The 21,136-nt window shown below is 47.4% G+C and overlaps 1 protein-coding gene across 1 annotated transcript in view; it reads left to right on the top strand.

The window, feature by feature from the left end:
- The window catches only part of NOC2L (NOC2 like nucleolar associated transcriptional repressor), an 81,003-nt gene that overhangs the window by 35,566 nt on the left and 24,301 nt on the right, over window positions 1–21,136 (top strand). The window contains exons 15-18 of the mRNA XM_087701788.1: window positions 1,646–1,789; window positions 2,965–3,078; window positions 5,632–5,770; window positions 20,457–20,585. Coding sequence (XP_087557914.1) covers window positions 1,646–1,789; window positions 2,965–3,078; window positions 5,632–5,770; window positions 20,457–20,585 — 526 coding nt within the window. The remainder of the gene's footprint in view (window positions 1–1,645; window positions 1,790–2,964; window positions 3,079–5,631; window positions 5,771–20,456; window positions 20,586–21,136) is intronic.

Genomic DNA, 21,136 nt, shown 5'->3' with positions numbered 1-21,136 from the left:
TGGCTAGTGATGGACCACCCCCGGAGAGGAGGTCAGCAAGGGGCTGTGATCCAGGACCCAGCCCTTCCCAAGGTTCTCGCTGCCGGGAGGCAACCCGCTTAATTGTGTCAGCTGGGAGAGCCCGGTCCTCTCTCCCCCCCCCCTTCCACCGCTAGATCTGGATTATTAACGCAGGAAGGGGGCTGGCAGCTGGGTTTTCCCTCCTCTGGCTGTGCCAGGCCGCGGGCTTCATGCCGAGAGCGCCCAGCATGAATGTTCCCTTGTCTGTCGGAGGTTGTGCTTGTGCATCTGTGCGAGAGGAGGCCTGTGTTGTTGTTTTTTTATATAAAAGGGACCAGCTCCCTTCTCCTGGGGTTCTTTGAAGGAGCATCCCTTCTGCTCTTGGCGCCTTCCCCTCTTTTATTTATTTTATTTGTATTTTAAATGTTTTATTTTCCAACATACAAATGCAGAAAACGTTGACTACATTTGCACAAAAACACATTGGAACTTCATGTTCATTCTTGTAGCAGTTTCACATGGGTGCAATTCTCTCTATGCTGATTTCCCCTCCTAATATGTTTTACTTAAGTTTCACAATTTTTAACCCTCTTATTTCATTATCCTTTACCTATCTATCTTAATATATTGGCTGTTTACTTCTGATAAACTTTATTTATCTTGGATATGTGTGTATATGCCAGTCCTCCTTAACTTATAGCTTTTAACTTTGCTGGATTCTTTCATTAATCTTTATTTCTTTCCTCCAACCATCTATACCCGGGGTGGCAAACCCATGACACGCGTGCCACAGGTGGCACGCGGATCCATTTGCCAGGGCACACGAGGCGTTGCCCTGTCAGCTGCCCAGCTGAGTTCAGCCTTTTTCAAAGCCATTTTTCGCTCTCGAAATCAGGAACGGACTTCCGGTTTGCTCGCAGGGCCGGTTTAAGGCCTCTGAAGCCTTCAGGGGATTTCCGGAGGCTTCCCTGAAGGATCCAGAGGATGAAAAACAACCCAACGGACAAACCCTTCAATTCTGAAGCTGACCGGAAGTCTGGTTCCCCCACCATAGGTAGCGTCCTTTTTCCTCTACCTGTCCTGACCAAAAGCCCTATCGATTGTGGAGCCAAGTAGCGACAGGGAGCCGCAGCAGAGGGCTAAAAGAGCCGCATGCGGCTCCGGAGCCACAGATTGCTGACTCCTGGGTTAGACTAAGATATAAAACGGGATCTTTGATTGTCAGGAACAGCTGTTGCTGGCCTTAAAAGTCAGAGGTCATCAAGGGCCGCGGGAAGATCTCTCTCGGTCAGCCAGGCCTTCCCGCCTCCATTGCGGCCAGTGGTTTAGCCAAAACTCCCCGTCAACCACTTGTGACTCTAGAGGCTGTTTTCCTTTTCTTCCTGCTGGTTTTTTCCCCCCTACTTGGCAAAGACCTTAAATATATATACATATATTCCATCTTTAAATTGGAGCCAAGGCTTGGAGGAGGCTGCCTCCCACCCATTCTGATTTTTTGCATGTTTGCCAGCCGGATCTAAATATTAGAAAACTATGCAAGTCAGACTTTAAAAAAAAACAAAAAAACCCAAGAGCCATTCATGGAATTTTTTTGTTGTTGTCTTGTTTCTTTCCGGTCCTCATCCGTCCTCCTCCTCCTCTCCAGCTGAAATCCTTTCTGAAGGATTGCAAGATTGCCAACTATTGCAAAACCGTCCGCCAGCTCTTGGAAAAAGTGCAGGAGAACTCCGCGTTCATCACGGCCAAGCGCCAGAAAGCCTCCTTCGGCGTCTCCGATCGGGAGGCGGTGGTGAGTCACCTCTTTTCCCCTTTTGTTCCGCTGGGAAGGTTTCCCATCCAAGAGAAACACCTGTTTTCATTTCACGCATCGAAAAAGAAAGCTTTATACCAAGGGTCGGCGGCCTTAAACACTCAAAAAGCCACAAAGGTCCTAACCAGAAGCCCCCCCTCCCCCTTCAATTCTGAAGCCGACCGGAAGTCCGGTTCCCCCACCATAGAGTCTCCTCCTAGTGCAGCATCCTTTTTTCCTCTGCTGACCGGAAGTCCAGTTCCCCCCACATCATAGAGTCTCCTCCTAGCGTGACATCCTTTTTTCCTCTGCTGACCGGAAGTCCAGTTCCCCCCACATCATAGAGTATCCTCCTAGCGTGACATCCTTTTTTCCTCTGCTGACCGGAAGTCCAGTTCCCCCCACATCATAGAGTCTCCTCCTAGCATGACATCCTTTTTTCCTCTGCTGACCCGAAGTCCAGTTCCCCCCACATCATAGAGTCTCCTCCTAGCACGGCATCCCTTTTTCCTCTACCTGTCCTAACGAAAAGCCCTATCAATTGTGGACCTGACCGGCGACAGGGAGCCGCAGCAGAGAGCTGAAAGATCCCTGCTTTATACCAAAGCCATTTCATTCTTGATTTCTTAACAAATAAATAACATTTATACTTATATACCGCTTCACGGTGCTTTTACAGCCCCCTCTAAGCGGTTTACAGCGTTAGCCTGTTGCCCCACCCAACAATCTGGGTCCTCATTTTACCGACCTCAGAAGGATGAAAGGTTGATTCAACCGTGAGCCGGTTAGGATCGAACTCCTGGCAGTCAGCAGAGTCAGCCTGCAATACTGCATTCTCACCACTGGGAGGGAAGGAAGGAAGGATAACAATGGCGCTTAGATTTATATACCGCTTCGCAGTGCTTTACAGCCCTCTCTAAGCCGTTTACAGAGTCGGCCTCTTGCCTCTTGTGCAAATTTGTCCCTTTTTCCGTTTTGAACACGGCTTGGTTTTTGCAATTTGACTTCAATCTTCAGAACTGGAATAAGAACATCTGGAGAGTCAACAACCCTCCCCCTCCCCCCCTCCCAACTTTGCACCAGAAGCGGGGAAAATGCGGGTGGTTTTATGAATGTTATAAGAAATGCTTGGCTGATGTCCTCCTTACTACGTCTCCGGTCGTTGTTTTTGACAGGAGCGATGGGAAAAAAATGTGAAAGCCGAAGGAACTCCGCTAAGGACGTACTACGTGACTTGGAAGAAGCTGAGGGAGAAGGAAATCCAGCTTGAAATTACTGGCAAAGAACGGGTAGGAAGCCAAATCCTTCCAATTTAAGCCATCTTGAGATCCTGGCAGGAAAGGAGCACAGCGGGTGACCAATTGATGCGAATGCTACTTTCTGCTTAATTGACTTTGTCAGGGTTTTAATCACAACTAAACCCGGCCTTCTCTCATGGCAGGTTGGGCCACACAGTGATGGCAATCAAAAGGAGTATTGTCCTCCCTATTTTGAGATCCCCCAAAGTTTCATTTAGCTACCTTATTTTTTGGAGTATAAGACGCACCAAGATTTTGAAGAGGCAAATTTTTTTAAAAAAGTGTTTGCACTCTGCAGACCTCGTGAAAATGGACCTGTTTTGGTTTTGTTTTTGTTTTCAAAAAAGGGCTTGCATATCCTTTAGGAGGCTTGTAGAGTGCTCCAGGGGACTGGCGGGGGGGCAAAAATGAGAAAAAAGCCCCATATTTCGTGAAAACGTACCCATTTTTTGTCCGAAAAAGGCAATTAGGAAGCTAATAGAGTACTCCTGGGGACTGGGAGGGGGGGAGTGGCAAAAATGAGCAAAAACCGGCCCATTTTTCGCAGCGGAGTGACGCTGACACATTGTTTCCCTCCCCAGCCCCCCAGGAACACTCTGGAAGGCTTCCAAAGTCTATGCACATCCATTTTTGCAAAGGGGGCAGGGTTTGGGAAGCCAAAAATACTGTATTCAGTGTATAAGACACACCCAGATTTTCATCCTCTTTGGGGGGGGGCGGGAAGGGTGTGTCTTATACTTCAAAAAATACATTATATCAGGGGTCAGCAACCTTAAACGCGCAAAGAGCCATTTGGACCCGTCTCCTACAAAAAAGAAAACCCCAGGAGCCACAAAACCCCGTTTGACATCTAAAAGGAAGATAGCACTGCATCTATTATTATTATTTTTACCTTTATGCTATGTGTAAAAAAAACTATAGTGTGTTGCATTTATGAAATCAATGAACCGCTACAGAGAAAACAAATTTTTATTTCTGCATGAAACAAAAAACTCCGGAAAAACAAAAACAACAAAAAAAGATGGGTTGGAAACCTCAATAAATCGCCTGCTGGCGGGAATCGCTCATTGGCAGTTGGGACACATATTTTGAGTGACAGGGAGCCGCAGCAGAGGGATGAAAGAGCCACATGCGGCTCCGGAGCCGTGGTTTGCAGACCTCTGTGCTATATATAATTCAGAGATCTTGCTTGGAAGCGAGCCGGAAACTCCGAAAAGAGGGATTTTCTGCATTCTTCTGTGAAGTCTGCACGGGCATGGAAAGGATTAGAAAATGAAAGACAATCTTGGCATTTTTACAATCCTCCCATAGTTAAAATTCAAGATTTCTCTCTAGGATATTCCCCCCCTCCCCCCTTTCAATATTTTCCATATTTTTCAGCGTATAAGACGCACCAAGGTTTTGAAGAGACAAATTAAAATGTTTCTGCACTTTGCAAATCTCCCCAAAATGGCCTGTTTTTCACGAAAATGGGCCTGCTTTTTTTTTCTCAAAAAAGGGCATGAATACCCCTTTGGAGGTTTGTAGAGTGTTTGTGGAGGGGCGGGCAAAAACGAGCAAAAAACGCCCCTTTTTTGTGAAAACATGCCCATTTTTGTCAAAAAAAAGGGGGGGCATTAGGAAGCTTATAGAGTGTGACTGGGGATGGGGGGGGGTTGAGCAAAAAAACAGCCAGTTTTTCGCTCATTTCTACCCTCCCCAGCCCCCAGGAGCAATCTGGAAGCCTCGTAAAGGCTATGCACGGCCATTTTGGTGAAGGGGGTGGGGTTTCAAGAGGCAAAAAAATGCAGTATTCAGTGTATAAGACGCACCCAGATTTTCAGCCTCTTTTTTTTGAGGGAAGAAGGTGCATCTATAACTCCAAAAATACGGTAAGACTGTACTCAGGAAGTGAGAATATGGTATAGTGCCACGATGGCGAACCTTTTCTGCACCGAGTGCCGAAAAGGTCACGTGGAAATGTTGCAACTGTGCACTTGCGCACTCCTCAGGGCTGTGCTCCGGAAAAGCCAAACATCTGGGTTCTAGTGCGCATGCACGGCCGATGAACGGCCCTGCCGCGCACCTGAAGGGATCGCGCTCCGGAAAAGCTGAACTTGCGGTATTCACTGACTTTTTCTACCAGTTCGCAAATGTGAGCGCACGGGCCGGCGCTCGATTCACTCGTGCACACCCAGTCCACGCATGCACTTGGCCTTCCGCGCATGCGCTTTAATCGCGCGGGCGGCTTCCACGCGGCTTGAAAATGTGCCTAAATAGGACGGCATAGAGCCAGGGCAAGCGGGCAGGGCCACCCGCCATTTCTACTGCCGGTTCGGGCGAACCGACCCGAACCGGCTGAATGCCACTTCTGATTTGGATGTCACCCTATTCCTTTCTCTCCAATCCTTGTATATGTAATTTTGTGGGATTTTAAAACATGCTTGGGATAACAACCTAGCTGCTCCTGCATTGGGGCCAATTCGAGACAAGAGGAAAGAGGTTGAGGGTGTTTACTTTTTAATATCTTTTTTATTCTGTCTTTCCTTCGTTGTCGGGCTGCAGATGGAGGACATGAATTTCCCTGAAATCAAACGCAAGAAGCCGAACGAAAAGAAAGAGGAGGATAAGAGGGAATTTAAGGACCTCTTTGAAATGGACAGCAGTTCGGAAGAAGAGACCTCGGATGTCTTCTCACGTAAAGGTAGGAGGGAAGTGTACGGTGCAAGAAAGTATCACAAATTGCACCCAACTTCACCAACTTCCTAGCTTTGAGCTAAAATGGAAGCGTTCCAAGTTTGGAGACCTGTGGACTTCAACTCCCAGAATTCCCCAACCAACCATGAATTCTGGGAGTTGAAGTCCACAACTGTCTGTGTGTGTGTGTGTGTGTGTGTGTGTGTGTGTGTGTGTGTGTGTGTAACTCTGGAATGCCTCGAGCACTTTCAACTGAACTTGGTACACAGATGACTTACTTTCTGGAAGCAAATATTGTGGGGGTAAGACACCACCTAAAATCCCCCGGGGCATGTGTTCTGTTACGATACAGCCTGTTGTGCCTTTAAATGGCTTCGACTGTACTACTGTAAAATGGCTTCTACTGTATGCGCAGTGGAGTTGCCATGGTAACAGCTTCATAGTACTCCACAAGGGACCTTCCTCTGGTGAGGGGGGAAATCCAACATTAGAAAATTACGTTTGGTCCGGACATTTCCCCCCTATAAATAAATATCCGGGCAACACCAGGTTATCAGCTAGTTTAAAATGATTTAAAAGCAGAGGAAATGCTTTTAACAGAGTTGGAAGGGACCTTGGAGGTTTTCTGCTCATTTCTCTATTCTCCCATCCTTTCCATTTCAAAACAGTTTCCCAGGAAAAAATACTCCTTTTTTTAAAACGCAGCTCAGGGATGTGCATATCTGCCTCGTGAGAGAAATCAGTTTTAAGCCCGAGGAAAAGTTCCTTTTAAAAGCACAATTTTACAAAGTCGACCAAGAAAAATTGGATTCGAGTTCTTCTTGAGTTGATAGCGTGGCTGAGATTTTTATTCACAGACTCATTTATTCAGTCGTCTGGGTTCCCTGCTGTTAACGCTAAGGAATACAAATCATTGTTATTGTTATCACTGACACCCACTGTAAATAAACGGTGGTAAGTTCACGGCAAGAAACCGATTAAGAAAAGAATAATAACCGAATTAAGTGATCACTTTTAGGGACATAAGTAGCCTCAAAAGTCAACCAGCTATCAGCCGGAGACACTGTCTTAGTCAACTGCTAATCTCGTCTGAAAAATACATCTTTTTTTCCCCAAAAGTGTTTTTTTTTCATATAAATATCCACAAGTATACCATTACATCTTGACAAACACTATTATGTATTATCCAATATTATTTCAGTTCTTCTCACCATCTACCCACAATAACTCTCATTTGCTCTTCTGCTTTCCATACACCATATTATCCACCGCGATATTGCCTCCTCTCCCTCTCTCCTCCTCCTTACCGCCTTTCTTCTATCTGCCATCTCTCTCTTCTCTACTTCCCCTTCCCTTCTTCTCTCTCCTCTTTCCACTCTTTCTCTCGCCTACTCTTTTCCTCACCTCTGAAAAATACATCTTTAACCTCTCTTTTTTTAAAAAGTGATTTTGCTCAAGCTTGGCAAATTTATCGTAACATACAGAGCCGCCATTTGGAAACAATGAGTATAATAAATTTGATAGGTAGGTAGGTAGATAGATAGATAGATAGATAGATAGATAGATAGATAGATAGATAGATAGATAGGATAAATGATAGGTAGGTAGGTAGGTAGGTAGGTAGGTAGGTAGGTAGGTAGGTAGGTAGATAGATAGATAGATAGATAGATAGATAGATAGATAGATAGATAGATAGATAGAAGATAGGTAAATAGATGATAGATAGATGATAGATAGATAGATAGATAGATAGATAGATGATAGATAGATAGGATAAATGATAGGTAGGTAGATAGATGGTAGGTAGGTAGGTAGGTAGATAGATAGATAGATAGATAGATAGATAGATAGATAGATAGATAGATAGATAGATAGTAGATAGATGATAGATAGATAGATAGATAAATGATAGATAGATAGATAGATAGATAGATAGATAGATAGATAGATAGATAGATAGATAGATAGATAGATAGATAGATGACAGGTAGGTAGGTAGGTAGGAAGGTGGATAGGTAGATAGAAGGTAGGTAGGTAAATAGATGATTAGATAGATAGATAGATAGGTAGATAGGTAGATAGGTAGATAGATAGATGATAGATAGATAGGTAGATAGATAAATAAATAGATGATAGGTAGGTATGTATGTAGGTAGAGAGAGAGAGAGAGAGATGGATGGATGATAGGTAGGTAGATAGATAGATGATAGATAGATAAATAGATGATAGATAGGTAGGTAGATAAATAGATGATAAATAGGTAGGTATGTAGGTAGATAGATGATAGATAGATAGATAGATAGATAGATAGATAGATAGATAGATAGATAGATAGATAGATAGATAGATAGATAGATAGATAGACGAAAGAAAGAAATGACAGATAGGTAGATAGACAGATAAGACGGATGGATTAAGCTTTGCTGCAGCCAATTCCACACCCTTTCTTCACAGACTTTTGAAGGATTAATTGAGGTGTTGTTATCCGTTCCTGGTTGATCTGCTGTCTCTCTTGTCCTGAGATGATTTTGTGCCTGTGCATGTGTGTGTGTGTGTGACAGAGAGAGAGACTATCTCGGTCCAAAACCAAACTCCCGCTGGGTTTTTCTCTTGCTTTGACTTCTGCGCACGACGGGAGCCTGCCACGCGCGTTGTCCCCGTATTCTTCCAACAGGCAAGCTGGATGTGCCTCGGTGCACCGCTGATATTGTCGGCTCCCCCCCCCCCTTCTTCCTTTCTTTCGAAGGAAGCTATCAACTCCGCCAAGACGGGTTTTCCCAGGAGGGGAGATGTCTAGGTGGGTGGGTGAGACACTTCTGGAGCAGATCCTTCCTTGGTGGGGGAAGGGAGGCTGCTGTCACACCTGGAAACCTTCCTTTCTCTGCCTCACAGCCCTCCCTCTGTGGGGCGGGTGGAACCCAATTTGGGAGGGCAGACAAGGCCTCGGGTGCCACCTTACCTCTGCGAAATTGGGAGACAGAACATAACTTGAATCTCTTTATTTGCTTATTTTTAATCAATGTTCCCCTGGGTGGGTGCAGCTTCCTTGAATTTTCCAAAATGTAAAGATCCACGAGATTTAGGTAGCAGTAGTAGTAGTTTAATTTATTGTCGTTGCACCTCGTACAACGAGATTAAATGCCACCTTCAGTGCACGTTATAACTATAAAAATAAAACTACAAACACACCTCTTTCACATTCTGTGAAAAAGAGCCGAGGTGGCGCAGTGGGTAGAATACAGTACTGCAGGCCACTTCAGCTGACTGTTATCTGCAGTTCAGCGGTTCTAATCTCACCGGCTCAGGGTTGACTCAGCCTTCCATCCTTCCGAGGTGGGTGAAATGAGGACCCAGACTGTGGGGGCGATATGCTGGCTCTGTAAACCGCTTAGAGAGGGCTGAAAGCCCTATGAAGCGGTATATAAGTCTAACTGCTATTGCTATTGCTATCTGTATACAATTGAATTGAAAACCCCTGATTATTGCGTTAATATTGCACTATACCATAGAATTCAATATAGCTCCTGCCCTGGGATAGTGAAGTGTTAATACCACATTATAAGGCCTTGGTGAGGCCACACTTGGAATACGGCGTTCAGTTTTGGTTGCCATGATTTTAAAAAGATGTGGAGACTCTAGAAAGAGTGCAGAGAAGAGCAACAAAGAGGATTAGGGGACTGGGGGCTAAAACATACGAGGAACGGTTGCAGGAACTGGGTAGATCTAGTCCTAAAAGAAGGACTAGGGGAGACATGATAGCAGTCTTCCAATATCTCAGGGGTTGCCACAAAGAAGAGGGAGTCAAGCTATTCTCCAAGGCACCTGAGGACAAGAAGCAATGGGTGGAAACTAATCAAGGAGAGAAGCAACCTAGAACTAAGGATAAATTTCCTGACAGTGAGAACAATTAATCAGTGGAACAACTTGCCTCCAGAAGTTGTGAATGCTCCACCGCTGGAAGTTTTAAAGAAGATGTTGGACAACCTTTGTCTGAAGTCGTGCAGGGTTTCCTGCCTAAGTAGGGGGTTGGACTAGAAGACCTCCAAGATATCCTTCCAACTCTTGTTATTCTATTCCATTTCTATTCTGTTTCTATTATATTCCGTTTCTGTTTCTGTTCTATTATATTCTCTATCCTATCCTCTATCCTATCCTATCCTCTATCCTATCCTATCCTCTATCCTATCCTATCCTCTATCCTATCCTATCCTATCCTCTATCCTATCCTATCCTATCCTATTCTGTTCTGTTCTATCCTATCCTATCCTCTATCCTATTCTCAATCCAATCCTATCCTCCTATTCTATTCTATTCCGTTTCCATTTCGTTTCTATTCTGTTTTGTTCTGCTATATTGTATTCTGTATCCTATCCTCTATCCTATCCCGTTCTATCCTATTCTGTTCTAACCTATCCTATCCTCTATCCTGTCCTCAATCCAATCCTATCCTTTCTTATCCTTCTATTCTGTTCTATCCTATCTTATCCTATTCCCTATCCTATCCTCTATCCTATCCTATCCCCCTATTCTATTCCGTTTCCATTTCGTTTCTATTCTGTTTTGTTCTGCTATATTGTATTCTGTATCCTATCCTCTATTCTATCCCGTCCTATCCTATTCTGTTCTATCCTATCCTATCCTCTATCCTATCCTCAATCCAATCCTATCCTTTCTTATCCTTCTGTTCTGTTTTATCCTATCTTATACTATTCTCTATCCTATCCTATCCTATCCTCCTATTCTATTCTATTCTGTTTCCGTTTCGTTTCTATTCTGTTTTGTTCTGCTATATTGTATTCTCTATCCTGTCCTCCATCCTATCCTCCTATTCTGTTTTGTTCTATCCTATCCTATCCAATCCTATCTTATCCTATCCTCCTATTCTATTCTATTCTCTATGCTATCCTCTGTCCCATTCCATTCCATTGATTCATGGTTCTCAACCCCATAGGGCGTGTTAGGGTTAATGCCAAGGGAGCTCACAGGCTCCCCCAATTTTGCAAACCGCGTGTGTTTGCGCCTCTCGATAAGACAGATTGTGCTCCACCCCATTTATGCCGTCGCCGTGCTTCCTTGCCTGTGTTCAGATGAGTGGAAAATAAGCCGTTAATAGCCAGGAAATTACCAATTTTCTGTTAATTAGCAGCAGCTCACAGCCCCCTCTTCTCCTCCTCCTTTTTTAATTAAATATTGCCATAGTTAAGCACTCATTAGCGTTTTATAGCAGCTCTAATCTCAGCGGAATAGGTTGGCCTGGAAAAAGGCCTGGTGGCAGAATCAGAATCGGGTGCCATCGGGCTTTCCCTTGAGATGAAGTCAAATATCCCAGAACAGCCGTCACCAACTGGGGGTCCTGGAGAAAATTGTGGGGTCCGCAGAAAAAATTATTTGCATTTTTCATATTGCGCTAAATCAGGGGGTCCTCAAACTACGGCCCCTGGGACGGATACGTGCAATGAAGGCTTGTGTTGCTGCAGAGTCTCTCCCTTCGGGGTCTTTCTGTGGGGGTCGGAGGGGGGCAGAAATTAAACTTGGGGTCTGCTTCAGACTCCTGGTGGGGGGCTTTGGGTAAAGGCTGGAGGGAAGCACCACTGGTGGCGAAGAGCCGGGGGGGGGGCTCGTTCCAGTGGGGCTGCATCATGGCCTGAAACTGGCTGACCATCTCAGCCCTCTGAGCCTCCAGGCACCGGTAACCTGGCCTTGCGCTCCCGCAGGTCTTCCCTCTGCTTGGAAAGCCTATGCTGGTAGTCCTCAGTGAGGTGCTTCTGCTGAGCCTCCTTCTCAGCCAGATCCAATTTGAACTGAGCTGTTTTGCCAACTCTTTCTCCTGGGGGCTGCTTAGCTCCAGCAACTGCTTCCTGTGGGGGCGCTGTGGGCAAGCTGGGAGGGGAGGGGCGAGTAGAGGCCAGCGTGGGTTCAGGATAACCCGCTCCCTATTGAACAAAAGGGAGGCGGGGGAACCCTTGCAGGGCAGAGCTGAAGAGTATGCCCAATTCTTAGCGGACAAAATTGCTCGGTTTCGGTCGGACTTGGACTCCACCCCCGCAGTTCCAGCCGAGGCGCAGAGGGATCAAGTAGAACAACACTGGGTTGAGTTTCAGGACGTTACCCCCGGGGATGTGGACAAGGCCATGAGAGCTGTAAGTACCTCCACCTGTGTTCTGGATCCGTGTCCTTCATGGCTGGTTACTAACTGCAGTGAGGTGACACGAGGCTGGATCCAGGCGGTTGTAACCGCCTCCCTTCGGGAGGGGAACTTCCCCGCCGCACTGAAAGCGGCGGTGGTGAGACCCCTCCTGAAGAAACCAACCTTGGATCCAGCTGTTCTCAACAGCTATCGTCCTGTCTCCAACCTTCCCTTCCTGGGGAAGGTTGTTGAGAAGGTGGTGGCCTTCCAGCTCCAGCGGTCCTTGGAGGAAGCAAACTACCTAGACCCCTTCCAGTCGGGCTTCAGGCCCGGTTACAGCACAGAAACCGCTTTGGTCGCATTGGTGGATGATCTTTGGAGAGCCAGAGATGAAGGACATTCCTCCATCCTGGTCCTCCTTGACCTCTCGGCGGCTTTCGATACCATCGACCATGGTATCCTTCTGCGACGACTGCGGGAGGTGGGAGTGGGAGGTACCGTGTTACGGTGGTTCTCCTCCTACCTCTCGGACAGGTCGCAGTCGGTGTTAGTGGGAGGGCAGAGATCGTCCCCAAGGCCCCTAAACTATGGGGTGCCGCAGGGTTCGGTCTTGTCCCCCCTACTATTTAACATCTACATGAAACCGCTGGGAGAGATCATCCGTAGGCACGGGATTAGATACCATCAATACGCGGACGATACTCAATTGTATCTGTCCGCCCCGTGCCAAATCAATGAAGCGGTTGACGTGATGTGCCGGGGTCTTGAGGCCGTCATGGACTGGATGAGGGTTAACAAGCTTGTGCTCAACCCAGAAAAGACCGAGTGGCTGTTGTGTTTTCCTCCCAAAGATTTGGCCAATATTCCAACACTCAGGCTGGGGGGTCAAATTTTACACCCCTCAGAGAGGGTCCGCAACTTGGGAGTCCTCCTGGACCCACAGCTGTCATTCGACCACCATTTAACGGCTGTGACCAGGGGGGCATTCGCCCAGGTACGCCTGGTGCGCCAGTTGCGACCCTACCTGAATCGGGAGGCTCTCACAACAGTCACTCGGGCCCTTGTGACCTCTAGGCTGGAATACTGCAATGTGCTCTACATGGGGCTGCCCTTGAGGAGCATCCGGCGACTTCAGCTAGTGCAGAACGCAGCCGCGCGAGTGATTGCGGGTGCACCTCGATTCACCCGCATTACACCTATCCTCCGCGAGCTGCGCTGGCTACCTGTCGATCTCCGGATGCGCTTCAAGGTGCTACTAATCACCCATAAAGCCCTACATGGCAGTGGATCTGGATACTTGAGAGACCGCCTTCTGCCAATTACCTCCCTACGACCTATAAGATCACACAGACTAGGCCTCCTCCGCATCCCATCGGCCAGCCAGTGTCGGCTGGCAACTACAAGGAGGAGGGCCTTCTCAGCAGTAGCCCCGACCCTTTGGAACGAGCTCCCCGTGGAGATTCGTACCCTCTCCACCGTCCCGGCCTTCCGCACAGCCTTGAAGAACTGGCTCGCCCGTCAGGCCTGGGGATAAGGATTCCTACCCCGCCCGAATGATGAATGCATGTTGTTTGCTATTTTATTATATGTTGTAATCTTAACGTTGTATTTTCCCTTCCCTGGTTTTTTGTGAGCCGCCCTGAGTCCCCTTAGGGAAAAGGGCGGCCTATAAATGTTAATAAAACCTAAACCTAAACCTAAAGCGTGGCGCCCCTTGATGTGAGTGACATCAAGTTGGCCATGCCCACTCACCCGGTCATTAGGCAGATCATATTGGTGTCCGCGGGATTTAAAATTATGTATTTAGTGGTCTCTGAAGTCCGAAAGGTTGAAAACAGATTGGTTCACCTTTAGCTGCTGAGCCTCAAGTCGAGACATTGGGGTGCTGTGAAAATGTCTGCCCCCCCACCCCCAGTTAAAACCCCAGTCTCCAGGCCAGTTAAGTTTGGGGAAAGGAAGGGAAAAAAGATGCATTGGATTGTAACTCCCATCATCCTCCCCTTGGCCAAGATTTTGAGGAGAGTCAACAGACCAATGTTTTTCTCCGCTGGTGTCGGAAGTCGGGGGTTTAACCCCCATTGTTACGTAGAAAATTGGGAAAGAGTGGGAGAGGTAGTCCTTTCCACAAAGGTGTGATTTTGAGCCTTTGGAACCCCCCGACACAAGATTTGGCTTGGTTTTCCCTATTGAGTAGCTTTCAGGTGGGGTTGGAGTAACTCTTTACAGCTATATTCGACGCTAGCTGAACAGAGTAGCTTTTAGTAGGGGGGGGGGGAGAGAGGAAATAAAACCTTCATTGTATGTACAACTAGTCCTTGTTTAGTGACTGCACTAAGAGAGGGATGTAAAAGTAAGTTTATGGCCACTTCTGCAGGCCTGCAAAGCAAAAGGAAGCCAATGGAAGATTGGCGCATCGTCGTTTCATTTAGCAATCTGTTCGCTTAACAATCAAGTTGCTAGTCCACGTTGTTGCTAAAAAAAGGGGGGGGGCTACCTGTCTTATCTCCTGTGCCTGTTGACTAAATAGGCCTTTGAGCTCATACAGAGGTTCTCTTCTTAAGATCTCAAGCCCAAGTCCTTGGCATAAGTGCTATTTTCCATTGCATTTCTTAGGCTTTTAGAATAAGTAATTTATTCAATACAATACAGCAAAGTACAATACAATAATACAACTTTTATTGTCACTTTGAACGTACCCTAACTGGCGTACATTAAAATGAAATTCCCCACACCATCCAAAAAACCCCAAAGAGACCCTCACCCTGCCTCAAAACCCCTCATTAAGTCTGCTATTATCACGCTGCTTCCTTTTTGCATAGATGCAGCCAAGGATCTACCATCAGATGGGAGTTTTCTCCGCATTCAAATCCACCAAATAATAGAGTTGGAAGGGGCCTTGGAGGTCTTCTAGTCCAACCCCTTGCTCAAGCAGGAAACCCTGTTCCATTCCAGACAAACGGCTGTCCAGTCTCTTCTTAAAACCTCCCAGTGATGGTGGCAAGCTGTTCCACTTCAGACTACAACTCCCAGAATTCCCCAACCAGTAAGCTTAATGAACTTAATTGCCTTCATTGTCAGGAGGTTTCTCCTGTGACTCACCAGTGGCCAGGGGAGCTGGCAGCAGATTCGGACAGTGAGCAGGTTGGGGAGGAAGGTGGGCCAGTCCTGGAGTCTGGGGAAGGCTCGGACGAGGGCTCTGTGTCGGAGGCAGAGAGGGGGCCAGAGCCGTCTGACAATTATCAGCTGCCTTCAGAGTCAGACATCAGTGAGGCAGAAGAACAGCTGGAGCCTGTTCCCTGTGTTTGCATGCACAGAGTTGCCAGACGAAGGGAACAGATGAACAAGGGTTGACTTGGGAGTAAGGCCACAGGTTTATTTCCCAGGGGAAATAAAAGAGGAGCGAAGGGGGAGTGGAGTTTGCAGGAGACAATTAGTTCGCTTAATTGGTTCCTGACCCTCTGAGACTCCTTGCCAAGTTCTGCAGAGATCGGCCTGGCAGCTCTCCAAGCCAGATAAGGTCTGTGACCGTAAATCCTCCCTCGAAAGACTTTGCTGGATGTGAATGAGCAGAATTCACAGTCAATTAATAAAAGGGTTTTTTGTCGGGACCAGGAGTTGGCTTCCTGCTCTCGGGAAGCCTCGCTCAGAACAGTTGGCTGTTTCATGCAAAAAAACCAGCCGTTCCGCGAAGGCATGCTTGAAATAAATCATGGCTTAAACAGGTCGGGAGCTTAACCCAGCTTCGAAAACACATCAGCTTTCTTCCTCCTTCGCGCTATGAATAAAAAACCCAGAGAGATGGGCTTGGCTACTTCGGGAGAAAGAGGGCAGGAGGTCAAGGACCTGGACTCTCCCCCCCCCCACTCCATCCCAGACCACCCTCCCCACTCTTGTTTCCCAGAAGGGGAGGGGGTGACCCTCCCTCCCTCCCGCCTGCCAGATTTGATCAATGGCTCGTCTGCAGGGAGAGCCGACACCACGCATTCCTCCTCATTTACCGGCTGATGAGGCTCCCGGGTGAGGGGGAGAGGCGGCTGCCCGTGGTTATTAATGGGGCTGGGGGAGATCGGATGGTGGATGGCCATGTCAGGAGGCAATTAAATCTAGGGTGGGGGGGGGGAGAAACCGCTCGGCTGGCACTCTCGCCTCCCCAGACCCTGGCCCGTAATGAACGATCTGTCCACATTAAACCACGGGCCGCACGTCTAATGAACTTTAGCGGCTTTCCAGCCCGTAATCACATTACCGCCGATTGAGGAGCGGGAGAGTAGTGGGGGGGGAGGGCTCCGTAACCAGAGGATGGGGACGGGGGAACAGAAGAAAAATGGATGGGGCTGCGTTGTTGTGATCCCACTGAGTTTGCCGGGGCTGGTTGGATGTGCTTGTTTTATAGAGTAATTCACCAGTCCTGCACCCCTCTCCCTCCCCTGTGGGGGGGGGCAAGGAAGGGGATAGCCGAGGATACTAGACGGAGGATAATAGATGGCGCAATCAGCCTAGGATCATCTCCACAGTTTCCCCGAGGGACTTGTAACTTGGGTTCGTTTCTGCATTTTGGGTGGACTTCAACTCCCAGAATTCCCCAACCAGTGAGCTAATGAACTTTCAGACGGGTGGACTTCAATTCCCAGAATTCCCCAGCCAATAAGCCAGTGAACTTTCAGATGGGTGGACTTCAACTCCCAGAATTCCCCAGCCAGTGAGCTAATGAACATTCAGATGGATGGACTTCAACTCCCAGAATTCCCCAGCCAGTGAGCTAATGAACTTTCAGATGGGTGGATTTCAGCTCCCAGAATTCCCCAGCCAGTGAGCTAATGAACTTTCAGATGGGTGGACTTCAGCTCCCAGAATTCCCCAGCCAGTGAGCTAATGAACATTCAGATGGATGGACTTCAATTCCCAGAATTCCCCAGCCAGTAAGCTTAATGAACTTTCAGATGGGTGGACTTCAATTCCCAGAATTCCCCAGCCAGTAAGCTTAATGAACTTTCAGATGGGTGGACTTCAATTCCCAGAATTCCCCAGCCAGTAAGCTTAATGAACTTTCAGATGGGTGGACTTCAGCTCCCAGAATTCCCCAGCCAGTGAGCTAATGAATATTCAGATGGATGGACTTCAATTCCCAGAATTCCACAGCCAGTAAGCTTAATGAACTTTCAGATGGGTGGACTTCAATTCCCAGAATTCCCCAGCCAGTGAGCTAATGAACTTTCAGATGGGTGGACTTCAGCTCCCAGAATTCCCCAGCCAGTAAGCTAAGGAACTTTCAGATGGGTGGACTTCAAGTCCCAGAATTCCCCAGCCAGCATGGCTGGCTGGGGAATTCTGGGAGTTGAAGTCCACCCATCTTAAAAAGTATCCAAGGTCCAGAGCCATGACCTAAGTATTGCAGCTACCTCTAGTGGCAGTGAGTTCCCAAAGCTAGGCCTACATTGTGCAAAGGTTGGGGTTGGGGAGGGAGGTGGGGGTAGGACTGTGTGTAATTCTGGCCAGATCAGGGCTACCTCTTGTAATGCTGTGCCTAAAAGAGTAGAAATCAAATATTTTTCAACAGTTGAGTTTTTATTAGAAATTCGTTGTTGTGGTTTTTCAATTCTGCCATTAACAACGTGGGTCTCCTAAGCCCCTCTCACCCCGAATGGTTGGGGAAGGGGCTGTTTGGGGGTGAAGGCACAGTGGGTGCCAGGCTGAAGTTAGAGGAGGAGAGGGAGGGATGAAATAGGGAGAATTTCCCATCTCTTCCCCATCTTCCGGCCTTCCTCTCCCCTCCCTAATAGCTTTCTTGTTAAAGTGATTAATACATCCACCAGCGTGCTCTGATTTCCTGCCTAAATTGGATTAAAACTTGGAGATCTGCGACTCCAGGAAAGGAGCAGCGGGCAAAGCAGACGAGGTGGTCTCTCTCCTCCGGTTTGCGTGTTTGTGTCTAGGCGCACACTCTCGGACCGGAGCTGAAAGAAATTAGCACGTCCGTTCTGTGCCCCGTGGACGCTGGGGCTGAATCGCAGAGTGCGTTGGTGCCAGGCGGCAGCAGCGGCTGAAAACACACAAACACACACACACACAATGGATAAAAGGGGTGCCGTGGCTCAGTGGCTAAGACGCTCAGTTTGTCGATCAGAAAGGTCGGCGGTTTGAATCCCTAAGCGCCGCGTAACGGAGGGAGCTCCCGTGACTTGTCCCAGCTTCTGCCAACCTAGCCGTTCAAAAGCAGGTTAAAAAAATGCAAGTAGAAAAATAGGAACCATCTTTGGTGGGAAGGGAAACAGTGTCCCGTGCGCCTTCGGGAGTTGAGTCATGCCGGCCACATGACCAAGGAGACGTCTTTGGGCAGCGCTGGCTCTTCGGCTTTGAAACGGAGATGAGCCCCCTAGAGCTGGGAACGACTAGCATCTATGTGCGAAGGGAACCTTTACCTTTAGATGGGTAAAACACAAAATATTTTTGTTCTGCCTCTCAAAGTGTTTCCCACTCCATTCATCTTGCATTTCCTGCTGATAATGGGGAGTGCTTGAAAAAGGAGAGTTGGGGGTCCAGCCAGCAGGAAATTGGAGCCCCTCGGAAACCTGCCAAAGGTGGGCAAGATCTTTTTAATCTGCAAGAATTCCCTGACACACACACACACACACCAAAAAATCTGTGAAGTCGAGAGAGGGAAGGGCCACTTCCAAAAATATTATTTCCCAGAGTGTCCCATGGCTGCTGTCACCCTGCGGCAAAGGTGGGAAAACGAGGCCTTTTTAGGATTTGTAGACTCAGGAACTCCCAGAATTCCTGAGAATGCCAAGAATCCACAAACCCTTGGGAATTCTGGGAATTGAAGTCCACAAACACTAAGGAATTCTGGGAGTTGAAGGCTACAAACACTAAGGAATTCTGGGAGTTGAAGGCTACAAACACTCAGGGATTCTGGGAGTTGAAGTTCGCAAACTCAGGGATTCTGGAAGTTGAAGTCCTCAAACACTCAGGGATTCTGGGAGTTGAAGTCCGCAAACACTAAGGAATTCTGGGAATTGAAGTCCCCAAACACTCAGGAGTTCTGGGAGTTGAAGTCTACAAACACTAAGGAATTCTGGGAGTTGAAGTCCACAAACTAAGGAATTCTGGGAGTTGAAGTCCCCAAACACTCAGGAGTTCTGGGAGTTGAAGTCTATAAACACTCAGGAATTCTGGGAATTGAAGTCTACAAACACTAAGGAGTTCTGGGAGTTGAAGTCTGCAAACACTCATGAATTCTGGGAGTTGAAGTCCACAAACACTCAGGGATTCTGGGAGTTGAAGTCCACAAATCCTAAAGGGCCCATTGTTCCCCACGTCTTGGAAGGATGCCAAAGGTTTATTTATTAAATTGATTTATATAGCCACCCGTCTCAGTTTATGACTCGGGGCAGCTCAGAGCAACAATACATTCAAATGCAAAATAAAATGAGGCATGAAACTCACAGCAGCCGGAGAACCATAAAACAAAACAAAACAAAAAAACTCATCCCAGCCAAGGAACCTAAGTGTTCTGTTTATTTTTATTTATTGCATTTTGATTTTTTCCGGTTCTTTCCACCATTTCTCCTGCTTTTGGAGGATTGTTAGGCTGAGACGGGGGATATAAGGGGAAGCAAAAAAATAAAAATAAAGGCACATCTCTACATGGTTTTTATTTTTTTTATTTTATTTATTTTTGCTTGAGTTTATTTTCATTTCATAATGCTTGGACCACCTCCATCTAGAATAGAATAGAATAGAATAGCAGAGTTGGAAGGGACCTTGGAGGTCTTCTAGTCCAACCCCCTGCTTAGGGAGGAAACCCTCCACCACTTCAGACAAATGGCTATCCAACATCGTCTTAAAAACTTCCAGTGTTGGAGCATTCACAACTTCTGGAGGCAACTTCTGTTCCACTGGTTAATTGTTCTCACTGTCAGGAAATATGTATTTTAAAACTATCTGTTTGGCAGAAGAACTGTTTTACATTCCCCATGAATGTACAGAGGGGGACTATTTACAATACAATACAATACAGTACAGTAGCAGAGTTGGAAGGGACCTTGGAGGTCTTCTAGTCCCCCCCGGTTCCACCACAAAAGTGCGTAGGACAAAATCGCGCTCGACAAAACCGCGCTGTGACGTCATCACAGCGCGATGAAAAAGTTCGAAAAATGTACAAATAAAGCGAAAACCTTACCCTAAGCCCCCCAAACCTAACCCTAAACCTAACCCTAAACCTAACTCTTAACCTAACCCTAAACCTAACCGTTAAAGTAACGAAAAACCTAACGCTAACCCTTAACCTAACCCTAACACTAACGCTCTAAAGCTAACCCTAACCCTTAACCTAACCCTAACCCTAAACCTAAACCTAACCCTTACCTTTATGTGAATCGGCTTGCTTTAATTTAATTTTTATTAATTTTTATTTGAATTTTTCGATCTTTTTCGTCGCGCTGTGATGACGTCAAAGGCGCGATTTTGTTGATCGCGCTTTTGACGGGTCACGCCCACCCCCAGCCTAGGCAGGAAACCCTATGCCGTTTCGTCACATCTTCTCGTTTTTCTTTTCTGGGTGCAGAGAAAGGCAAGAAGGCGACGGCAGACCGCGTGAGCAGCAGTGAGGAGGAGGAGGAGGAGGAAGAAGGAGAATATGAAGTGGACGATGAGGCAGAGGAAGACGACGAAGAGAACCTGAGCGACTCAGACGGTAAAGAATTAAGAGGCTTCCTTGTAGCTTTCCACTGCAAAGAGGATCAGGCCGTCCTTGAAGCCTCTAGATCCATGATAGCGAATCTTTGCCACGTGTGTCACAGGTGGCACGCAGAGCCCTCTCCGCGTGCACGCTAGCTGTCGCCCCAGCTCAGATCTATCGTCCGTGCGCCTCCTGCCAGCCAGCTGATTTGGGGACGCATTTGGGAGATGCATGCACATGTGTGGGGGACTGAGGGAGTCACACACGTATAAGCAGGGGCCGGGGGGGTCACGTGCGCATGCGTGGGGTGCGTGGGAGCACCAGGGGGGTGACACCTCCCTCCCCGTGGCCTGTTTTTGCTCCCAGGAGCTGCTGAAAGGAAGGCCGACTAGGCCCAAAATAGGATGCAGGGTGTGTGGTGCCCCCCCACTCAGCAAGTGGGGATCACATGCGCTGGGGCGGGAGGAGCACGCGGGGGTGTCACTCTCGCATTGCATTTTGTCGGTACGCAACAACGAAAAGGTTAGCCATCCCTGCTCTAGATAATCCTGTTGTTCTTTAGAACT

The sequence above is a fragment of the Thamnophis sirtalis genome, unplaced genomic scaffold, assembly GCF_051295495.1.
Source record: "Thamnophis sirtalis isolate CommonGarterSnake01/CBP01778 unplaced genomic scaffold, rThaSir2_p1.2 scaffold_15, whole genome shotgun sequence".
Classification (NCBI taxonomy): domain Eukaryota; kingdom Metazoa; phylum Chordata; class Lepidosauria; order Squamata; family Natricidae; genus Thamnophis; species Thamnophis sirtalis.
Note: the sequence above shows the minus strand (reverse complement) of the source record. Positions and strands in the feature narration are given on the sequence as shown.